Here is an 11,482-nt window from a genome sequence, read left to right on the forward strand (position 1 = left end):
AAAAAAAATTCAAACATTTTTTGATATAGTTTTAAAACTGAGCACATTATACTTTTTGGGTAGTTGCTCCTCTGAATAATATGTATCTATATATAGTATACTAGTAAAGTATTCCTTGTCTTTGAGTAAGTCATTATATTAAATATGTTAAATTTGAATTCAATGAAAATTAATGAATCTGAACTCTGAGCAGACACAATATTATACTCTATTTTTAAGGATATAAAAAATTGGTGTTCACATATTTTTTAATTACAGTATAACCTAGTTATTAAAGTTATTATACCTAGTATAAAAATTTGTAGCCTTGAGTATAAAAATTGAACATTTTATAAATTTTAAAATACAAAATAATTTACAAATTTTTGTGATCACTTTAAATTTTTAACTTCAAATTATTATTAAAAAAAAAAATTTGACCCAGTGTCGGCCTGGGATCTAAAGGGCCAAATTAGGAAAATTATTTAAAGGGCTTCTCAAAAAAATAATTTTTTTTGATAACTTTCACTTTTAAAAAAAATTTCAAATGTTAAGGTTAAAAATAATCTATATTTATACAATATGTAATCATAAAATGGAATATGTATAAAAAAATAAAAACTATATAATTGAATAAAACTAGATTGTTGTATAGTACAATTTATATTAGTAATTCTTTTAGTAAATTTGATGAGTGAGCCACATTATCAATCAATTTTTCTCGGTCAATTTCTAGGTTATATCTTTTTCTACAGCTGTCATCATTAATGGATCCAAATTGTCTTGTTTAACAGTTGATCTCAACTTTGTTTTTATAATCTTTAATTTTGAAAAAACTTGCACGAAACTTATGAAGATGGTAAAATTAATAAAAATTTGTAAACTATGAATAGATAACAAAACAGACTTGATTGAAAAGATAATTCTTGAATTATTACAAAAGCACAATTTTTGCACTTACAATCAGATTTTTTTATTAAATCATCTTCACTCTCAGCAGTGGCACCCAGATAGGTTAGTAAGGGATGCAACTGCATGTGCTATCGTGGGGGGTGGGTGGGTAGGTATAGACGCCTATGGTTATAGGTACCTATCTAGATAAAGTATAGGTTAACAGTTAGTAACAGTTCAAAAGAAAGTTTTTTTAAATTAAAAAAATGGGTGGATGGGTGTGTAACTTTTGTTAGTTGCATATGCTCTCAAAATACCACTGTGCGCCACGGACTCTCAGTATCATTAGATGATTCAGTTTGATAATTTGTATCATTTTTGTAATTAATATCACTAAAAGATAAATTTGGTAGGACATTTTAGAATTGTGAAGCAAATTGTTTTAGCTCCAGCCTCCAAGCATAACTTGTCTGTCTACTCCTGCCAATTCACAAATAGTTTTTAATGAATCAATGCACTTTTTTTTCACAAACCATAAATGTTTTTTGAATTTCAACTGGTCTGAAGCTCAAACACTGTTATGGAATTATAAAATTCCTGCTGAAACTAATTTTTCTAAAATAATTTTCCCTACATTTTTGAGAATAACTGCTAATTTTAAATATTTAACTACCTACCATAAATAGTAAGTACCAATTAGATCCAATTTTTATCAGAATTCACTCGCAAAGTTGAAAATTAAAACATTATAACTAATAAGTAATGTATATACATTATGCATACACAAAAAAAAACACATGTCTTGGAAAATCTGTATACTAACTGTAGATTTATATAGCTCAGAATCTAAAACCAAAAAGTCGAAAATACCAAATATCTATACCACATATATGAAAAAATGTTCGTGTTTAGACAATACTTATATACCTAAGTATTTAATGAATATTTTAAGTTTCACAGTTATTCATTTTTGAATCATAACAAAAAATTAGAATTGATTTTATCAACAACTTATTTGAATACAGTTATTTAATACAAAACATTTAACTAGGATATTGTATCCACTCAATGTAAAATATATCTACATATTTAGTTAAATAAAACAAAATAATTTATAAAAATACATTTTTATTGTTTATTCAATAAATATTCAACTAAATTATTCTTAAGTTACTTAATAACACTTTATGCTACAGGCTTTTCTTGAGTGTTCTTTTCTAGTATTTTATCTAGTTCACCTGACCTATGCAATTGCAATAAAATATCACAACCACCAATGAATTCTCCATCTACAAAAACTTGGGGAATTGTTGGCCAATTGGAGAATTCTTTTATTCCTAAAAAATAAACAAAAAAATTAATGAGGATTATATAATTCAATATAGATGGAACAATAGAAATTTTAAATTTTTCAATAACCGTATATATTTTAAAACGAGATTTTCAGACAAAAATTATTGATGATATTTAAAAAAAATTATTAATAACATTTTAGTGTTCAGTCCATTACAAAGTTGTACAATTTATTCTATACTAACAGTCTCAGTTTCTTTAGATTTGAACGGTAATATTTCAGGTCAATAGTTTATTCAACCCATTCTTCAAGTTCTTTATCACATTTATTGCATATTTTGGATATTACAAACGATACAAACTATTTTTACACTCTAGATAGTCGACACGACCAGTTTATCGTGATTCTATCATTATTATTTTTTTCCGACAGTAACCGATGATAGATAACAGAGAGTGACGGTTAAACGAGTTTCTACTGAATTGTATTCTGAGTCCATTCAATTTTTAAATATTTTATATACAAGATTATCGAGGTATAAATAAAATTTAAGACTTATTTTCCAATTCACTGCCTGTGGATTATTTTTAATTAATAGTGACTATAAATGGTGTGAATATGTTTTACATATAAGCACTTACTACCTACTACAATAAGATTAAGGTTCATATATATATGATATATAATATACATTTAAAGACCTCCTCAATCAGTTACCTATCAAAATGTAGCCATTCTGACCCTTCTATTTAGTAGTTTTATCTCATCAATCTGCTTGTATTCTGAAGAATTTCACACATAGAATCTATAGTTACAAGATATACACTATATTTTAACACTTAGCGATTTAAGTATGTATTTAAAAATTATCTTAATTATAAATTTAATAAATCATATTATAATCTACAATATACGAAAAAAGCAATATTGAAAAATGAAAGCATAATAAATTCAAATTTCACTTATTTTATAGGATTAAAAAACAAATTGAAATTGAAAAGAACTATATGAAAAATATTTACCATTTCTAAGTTTTTCATCAATAAGTACATCATGAGCTTCAAATTTAGCTTTGTGAATATTTAAAATGTCAACAACTGCATTACTAAAGCCACATCTGGGAGCTTGTGGATCACCTTTCATGAAGACGACGATTTTGTTACCCTTCACTAATTTTCCTATATGAGATTGGATTGGATCATCAGATTTAGTACATAGGAATTGTTTATAAGAGTTGGATGAGCTAATTCTTGTTGTTTTATTGATGTTTAACATCTGACGCAATATCGATGTCATATTTAAAAGATGAAACCTATATAGGTACTATTATTTAAACAAAAATGAAATATTCAATATCTAGGTTGGCTAAGAATGATAAAAATATATAGTTAAAAATAAGTAATCACAGAAATGTACGTTTTTAGTTTTTAGAGTTTAATATTTACACAATTTTAAGTTACAAGACAAAATACATTCGCAAAATAAAAATTCGAAACTTCGCAATCAAAAAGATCTCCGGATCTCTCAATTCTGTTTAAAATACTAAAAAGTAAATACTAAATAGTAAAAAGTGAAACTCGAAATCTCAATTCCCAAAAATTGATAAGTGTAATAAATCCATGAACTTCGTGATAGTTAAATAATGAGTGGTAACTATGATTAGGTTCACTACCACAGTACCACAGAACAATACGACAATACAGACGGTTGGACAACACTTTACTTACTGTCTTGTCTTACCCATAGATTATATAGACATATATATATTATCTATGGTCTTACTATGGTCATTGGCTATTATCATAGTGATTGCTTATCACTACTTATCAAAAAATGTTCAATGATTTTGGTTGGGATTACAAACATAACCTCCAAATATTTGTGTAGAAAAAACTTAACCTATAGAACTTCAAATACCAGGGTTAATTGAAAAAATAGTGAATACAAAATATAAATTGTTGTATGAAAATCGCAATTTTTATTTATAGATGCAAAATATAAATTATAATTTATAGGTATAATTTATAACACAATTTACATTTAATTTTAGATTTAACGAAAAAAGAAAAAATGTATTTGTGTTCATGGTGGGGAGAAAGTGTTCGCCATTTTTCCCTTCCAGCCGACCTGCCGACCCCACACCAACACATTATTTAAGATTAATTTACATGTTAGCGGGACGTGTAGAGGCGGCGTACGACCCCCTGAATCTCAATTGATAGACGGAACCATTTGGACCGCTAAACAAAATCGAATATCGTGTCAACAAATCGTGTTAAATTCGAAATCCATTCAAGGTTTTCCGTCCACAATGGCAGACAGTGAACCGTTAAGTATAGACAGCATAATCGCACGACTGTTAGAAGGTAAGATTGACAAACAATTCGTACGGAAACGTCGGAAACACTATTATTGGCATTCTTAGTTTCTTGTATTGCAATACAATCTGGTAGGTTAATAACTCATATGTATCAACGCGTTATAGTTAGAATCGGTTGAGTTAATTTTTTGACCAATTCGGTAAAAGTTTAAGAATAGGGATCATTTTAACATAAAAATGACGTGAGTGATACACTCGATTACAATTATTTAAACTGGTACCTGCATCAAAACTAAACCATTTATGAACTAACTTATTATATTAGTGTTCTTTTATGCATCTATATGATTTGATTCATGTTTTTGAAATTGATAATTTCAAGACTCAGATACATAGTGTTTTCTTATATTAAAACACAAGCTATATTACTAAGGATCCTAGAACCTGGCCTCGGAGCTTAGGCATTTTTTTGTGGCCTTTGTAAGTCATATGTAGATAACTTTTTTTAAATTAATACCTGGTTCAATTTAACTGCATATACGCTGTGCCTGCAGCTGCTACTGGAACAACCTGGAATTAAATTGCATTGCAGAAATTCAGGCGATATTAAGCTAACCAAAAATACTCCACTTTTAATTTATGATCCTCAATTTGAACTAGTGTACTAACACTTAGTTAACTACAAAATACCTACTTTATTTCAATGTTATTTATGGTATTATGCACACGATATATTGACATAATAAATGTGTACATTTTGTATTTTATTATCATGGTATTTGAAAGAGTTTTGCACTAGGTTAAATTTAACTTGGTTAACATGTATACAAGTAAAGCACCCACAAATATATTATGCTTTGGGTTACCAATTCTATAAATCAGGCTTAAGATACATAATAAATAATATGACTTATACACCTGATATTCAAATTATGACTCATTTAGTAAGTACAGCTTAAAATTAAAATGTATACATATTAACCTTATAGTATAAAAATACTAAAAAAATAATGAATATAATAAGTTAATAATAGTAATTCATTGGGTTAATACTTATATAGTCATATTATTAAGCTCTCCGCTCTCGTTGTGACTGTTTTTCAAAGAGAATTTCAAAACCATTGTGCATAGGCGTACTTGACCTTAAAATTTGGGGGACTTCAGCCCTAGAATTTTTATAATAAGTAAATTAAGTGTGGTTCTGCCCAAAACATGTTACATTAATTAAAATAAACGTACGATTAATATTTTATTTTATTATTAGTGTGTGTTTTATGAATCTTAAAAGAGGGGAAAGAGGAGTTAAATATTAAATTATTAAAATATATTATTCTAGTTACATAAATATATTCAAGTTTTTAATTTAATTTTCTTAAAATATAAGTATTATAATAATATGACAATATATTATTAAATCTAATTCTGTTTTTAGCAAGTGTCCTTTAAGTGTTCAGCAGGCACAGCGTTCGTTGTCTGGTAATTTTTACTGGTTTGTCGTTACACCATTTATATTAATGTTTCAAAAAAAAAATCATGAGTATCCTTCTGTGTGACGACTATTTAGTATTTTTGTGTTTACTTTATTGACAACTTTTAAGTATGTAGTAAAAACTCCACGACATGATATGTCATACACAGGGTCATCACATTAATGACAATATATATAATTTAACAGTAATAACTAAAAAATAAATTTTCCCGGATGTTAATTCTTTTTTTTGTAATTTTTATTTTATAAGACTTTCCTAGCCAACAGTAGGCTATCTATATCTAGTTATATTTAAAATTTTTATTTTTGACTTTTATAGCAAGATAGCGATTAAAAAGAAAAAGGGAAACAGATAATAATCGGATGTTAATAAAAAATAAAACAATTTTTTTAAACTAAAATTTATAAATTATTACCTTATGCCGTTGCGTTAGAGATTGTTTGGTTATGACTTTGTAAGTGTAGCATAGAAGACAGCTGCATTATTGTCCACTAAAACAAGATCGATTAGAAATTCTAATTTTCTAACTAATGTCTTGTGATTATGCTTACAGATCAACAATTTAAATTGATTGTAAACAAGTTGCACAATAGTTACAACTGGTTTGAAAATGTGCGCTACAGATCTAGTTAACAACATTTTATTATATAACCTAGAAATCAAGTTTTGTACCTACGTTTTTAGGTACATTTTAACTAAATGGTTATATTAGGAGGGGTGGCCAACCCAAACAAACGTGCGGGCCATTTTGAAAATACATTATAATTCTGTGAGCTGCATAAAAAAGTAGAAAATATTATAATTGTAGCGTTGATGTTGTCAATAATAATATGGGTGCCATGTTGCGCATACATTCTGGAATATTCTACATTCGTCTAGGCAATATAAACAAAACATTTGAAAAATCTCGAGGTCATAAAGCTTTTGAAAGTGGACCTCGGGTTAGCCACTCCTGAGTTATATAGTCCTTACATTTTAACCTATATCATACTTGGTTTGTCAATATCACATGTTATTGTTTTCTATGTTCATAATTGGTTATAAAATATTATTAATATCAGATACATTTTGTATATTATTGGAAATATATTGTGTATTATTCTTAGAATTGTATAATACCTACAACTCAAAAGTACTTTATTTGCAGTAAGAGGATGTCGACCTGGTAAAACAGTACAAATGTCTGAAGCAGAAGTCCGAGGATTATGTTTGAAATCTAGAGAAATATTTTTACAACAACCAATTTTATTAGATTTAGAAGCACCTTTAAAAATATGTGGTAAATAATAATTTTATGTACATTTTTCGAAGTACCTAATTCTTTTTATTCTTATTTTATATTTTATTATTTAGGAGATATACATGGGCAGTACACTGATTTGTTGCGTTTATTTGAGTATGGAGGTTTTCCTCCAGAAGCAAACTATTTATTTTTGGGAGATTATGTTGATCGTGGAAAACAGTCATTGGAAACCATATGTCTTTTATTAGCATACAAAATAAAATATCCAGAAAACTTTTTTCTCTTACGAGGCAATCATGAATGTGCAAGCATTAACAGGATCTATGGATTTTATGATGAATGTAAAGTTATTTATAATGTTGTTAATTATTTTAACTTTTTTTTTATTTTAATATTTTTATTATAAACATAGGTAAAAGGCGTTACAATATAAAATTGTGGAAAACATTTACTGATTGTTTTAATTGTTTACCTATCGCGGCTATTATTGATGAGAAAATATTTTGTTGTCATGGTGGACTGAGTCCTGATTTACAAGGAATGGAACAAATTAGACGTATTATGCGTCCAACTGATGTTCCAGATACTGGTAATTTTTCTATTATTTAGTTTAGAGGGGGTATGGGGTACATATTTAATAAGATAGCTATACTGAAATAAATATCTCACCAAAATACTCTCAGTCTAATATGATATTTATATATTATATATCATTTCATAAATAATAGCACTATTTTCTGTCAGATTCAATTTTCTGAAGAAACGCTTATAATTTCTATGTCAGTTTGTAATGTTAAACAGTAAACAACTTTTATGTCACAAATAATGCTTTAAGTGTTTTATAGGATTTAAAGATCAATCAATATTGTCACCATTGTTTTTTTAATTACCTTTCCAGAATGTTGAGTGATTTCAAAACATACTTAACAATTTTATTCAGTCATAATATTTTAATAGTTTGTGATAGAGGTCCAGTATTAGGATTAGCAATTTTCAGTTAGATATATTTTTTTAATATTTGGGCTATAAAAATATTATTTTATTGTTAGTTTTTCTGTGAGTAATAAATCAGAGCATCGGATAGTAAATTTGAAAATAGTTAGTTCTATATTTTGTAAAAACTAAAAATTGTATATTTATCATTTTGAACTAAGATATTTCCACATATTTATCACTTACTATATTAGATACAACCATTGTCTAGAGTTGAATAATTAGTGAGAAATTAACTTGGTCCTGAACAATTTTGCATTTATGAGAAAAAGTATAAACCTGTAAATGAAGTAGATTATTTAAATTTAAATAAATATATCCTAATTTTTTTTTATTAAAAATTATATTTTTATTATCTTGTTTTAGGTTTATTATGTGATTTATTATGGTCTGATCCGGACAAAGATGTAACTGGTTGGGGGGAAAATGATAGAGGTGTTTCTTTCACTTTTGGTACAGATGTCGTAGCAAAATTTTTAAATAGACATGACTTAGATCTCATATGTAGAGCACATCAGGTAATTACAATTATACATTTTTAATGACGAACATTAAAATTGATCTAAATTTATCTTAACATTTTACATTCTAGGTTGTAGAAGATGGTTACGAATTTTTTGCCAAGAGACAATTGGTTACATTGTTTTCCGCACCAAATTATTGTGGAGAATTTGATAATGCTGGTGGAATGATGTCTGTTGATGCAACACTAATGTGTTCATTTCAAGTAAGTTCTTAACTTTGTAATTTAATCATAATAGTATTTATTTGTTATCCATACCAAAATAGTTAAACTATCATACTTATTAAAGAGGGATTCACGACTTAGAGTGTTGTGTCGAGTTCGTGTATATTAAACACTGGTAACAAAATGTTGGTCATACGTTACTTACGTATTAAATAAACAGAAAATGACATGACATTGTGAGTTATGAACCCTCCTTAACATCATTTTTTTTATTTCTTAAATATTATATTTATCATTCTCAATTAAAAAACCTTAATAATAATTACAATAGTAGTTTAATACAATTATAAAGGTTATTAGCTATTATTAGGGCTAGGATTGCTGTGCATTAGCATTTTTTTTTCTTTAGTCCAATATTACATTGGTTGTCAGTTATATCCGTGATTGGGCCCATACTGAATTAAATAGAACAATTTTTAATTTGTATGTTTTAATCAAAATGTGTATAATTACATATTTAGAGTTTTGAATATTTTTTTTAATAGATGTCAAATCAAATTTATCTAATGAAGATCTGTAATTATTGTTTTATTTATTGTAAATATACTATTTATAGAGTTGTAGACTGGTTGTTTATATAGTTATATGTGTATTTACTATTTTTTGCAATGTAGATACAAGGTTTAGTATAACAATTATATAAATAATTTTGAAAAATGCCTAAGTTCAAAGTGAAAATGCTAAGTCATAATAACTTTTGATAAGAATACTCTAATGACATTTTCAAAACTAATAATATAAAACTTATGTACAAATGTGTTATTTGTGATTAATGTATGTATATAAAAACTATAAGAATTAAAAATATTTATTTTTATTGCATATAAATCCTAGCCCTAAATATACTTTTTTTGTGTAGAATGTAGTTTTTCTAATAAAATAAAAGATTAATACGATTATTAATCCACCCCAATCAATATACTTCAGTAAATATCAATGGTCTCAAGTAAATTTACAAACTTGTTTTTTCCAGTATTTTTTTCTCAGACAATGAGTCTTAAAAATCATAATATTTGTCTTCAAATATGTGTTAAAATTGACATTGTATTTTTAACCCTATAATAGTTTGTTACTCTTTAACTCCTCTGGAATAATTACATAATAATATATTGATATTTTTATTAATGCTTTAAGTATTTTGAGTAGTTGTATAAACTTACCAATTTCTAATCTTATTAAATAATTATTAGAGGATTCTTCATTCTCGTGTGATGTCACGATCTTGAAAGATACGTAAGATAAAAAATTAACATTTAGCAGTTTTCTATAGCTAAATTAGTTTTAATATAATTTTGATTTTTTCCTATTTTTATACTTAAAGGTAAACAAATTTTCCATGTTTTGTAAAGTTTTTTTTTTGTATAGACCTTAATTTTGAAGTGAGTTATGCATTAATGATTTGTATTACAACATGTTCCTAAATTAAAATATGGAAAAAACACCCACTGAATATTGTTACCTTAGTTACCTAAGTTCAAATATGGGTAAATTAATTTTGTATCAAATCTAACAAAGCTTAATAAGAACCTAAATACAATTTTTATGTTACACACTTCCAAGACAGAGACAACACATGCAGATAAGATATAATATTAAGTCATAGTTTAACTGTAGTTTTACTATTTTATATTGAAATATTCAAAACTTGGTATGATTTTATTGTATTGTTGGTAATATAACTAATTGATTATGATTCTATCCTTTAAGATTTTGAAACCATCTGAAAAGAAGGCGAAGTATCAATACTCAGGATTAAACTCTGGAAGACCGGCTAGTAATACAACTGCTGTGAAAAAGAAATAAATCGTATTTGATTGAATATTGATTATGAACAACTAAACGAGGTTGTTCTTACTCTAATAACTCTGTGCTTGAATAATTTTACTTTAAAAATTTGGACTTTCTATATAATAACAAATAATGTTATATATATATGTATGTGTGTGTGTATGTATGTATATATATAAATGAGTGTGTATGTATGTATGTATGTATGTGCGTGTATAAAAAAATTATCTTTAACAATCATTTAATAATGGTTACTTGTGACCTAAATTATATAAAGTCCTAAGTATTAATGGATTATTCGATTTTAATTTTATGTACTTTGTATATAGATAATCACCATTTTATTTAGTTAACAAATTTAATTATGTGTAGGCATAGATTATAATTTAGGTGTAGCCTTGTTTGTGTTATGAAATATATATGCATATATATATATGTATTAACATTATTGTTATTGTTTATTCTTAAAATATTGTCATTACTAATTTAAAAGTAGAAAAAAATTATTAGTACCCTAGTGTTTAAATAAATTAACCGTTTTTAAAATTTGTGGTAAAATATCGAGTAGTTCCACATTTCTTTTATGACCCATTTATTATTAATTCAAATTTTATTTTCAAATATTACAGATCTCTTATTGTAGCCATTCTTAAAATTGTACATATTAGTACACTTCAGTAAATAGTAGTCTATAACAAATTACTCAAATTGATACTATATTAAATATTAAACAAAG

At 26.3% G+C, this 11,482-nt stretch overlaps 2 protein-coding genes across 2 annotated transcripts; one reads left to right on the forward strand and one right to left on the reverse strand.

Moving 5' to 3' along the window:
• Positions 1-1,980: 1,980 nt before the first annotated feature.
• On the reverse strand, positions 1,981-3,889 carry LOC111034273 (uncharacterized monothiol glutaredoxin ycf64-like). Its single transcript, XM_022315404.1, has 2 exons — positions 3,187-3,889; positions 1,981-2,207 (listed from the first exon to the last, which is right to left on the reverse strand). Exons 1-2 carry the CDS (start codon positions 3,458-3,460, stop codon positions 2,056-2,058), a joined length of 426 nt encoding a protein of 141 aa, XP_022171096.1. The 5' UTR covers positions 3,461-3,889; the 3' UTR covers positions 1,981-2,055.
• Positions 3,890-4,270: 381 nt separating this feature from the next.
• Positions 4,271-11,072, forward strand: LOC111034272 (serine/threonine-protein phosphatase PP1-beta catalytic subunit). Its single transcript, XM_022315403.1, has 7 exons — positions 4,271-4,530; positions 7,122-7,253; positions 7,328-7,558; positions 7,630-7,806; positions 8,577-8,728; positions 8,803-8,937; positions 10,666-11,072. Exons 1-7 carry the CDS (start codon positions 4,476-4,478, stop codon positions 10,759-10,761), a joined length of 978 nt encoding a protein of 325 aa, XP_022171095.1. The 5' UTR covers positions 4,271-4,475; the 3' UTR covers positions 10,762-11,072.
• Positions 11,073-11,482: the final 410 nt, after the last annotated feature.

Source organism: Myzus persicae, unplaced genomic scaffold (assembly GCF_001856785.1).
Source record: "Myzus persicae strain clone G006 unplaced genomic scaffold, MPER_G0061.0, whole genome shotgun sequence".
Classification (NCBI taxonomy): Eukaryota; Metazoa; Arthropoda; class Insecta; order Hemiptera; family Aphididae; genus Myzus; species Myzus persicae.

Bases quoted from the DNA above. Each gene is read 5' to 3' on its own strand.
- LOC111034273 (XM_022315404.1), bottom strand. From the start codon at position 3,460: ATGACATCGATATTGCGTCAGATGTTAAACATCAATAAAACAACAAGA. The intron at 2,208-3,186 runs GTAAATATTTTT...TTTATTTTTTAG, and splicing joins TGATGAAAAACTTAGAAATG to GAATAAAAGAATTCTCCAAT.
- LOC111034272 (XM_022315403.1), top strand. From the start codon at position 4,476: ATGGCAGACAGTGAACCGTTAAGTATAGACAGCATAATCGCACGACTG. The intron at 4,531-7,121 runs GTAAGATTGACA...CTTTATTTGCAG, and splicing joins AATCGCACGACTGTTAGAAG to TAAGAGGATGTCGACCTGGT. The intron at 7,254-7,327 runs GTAAATAATAAT...TTTATTATTTAG, and splicing joins AGCACCTTTAAAAATATGTG to GAGATATACATGGGCAGTAC.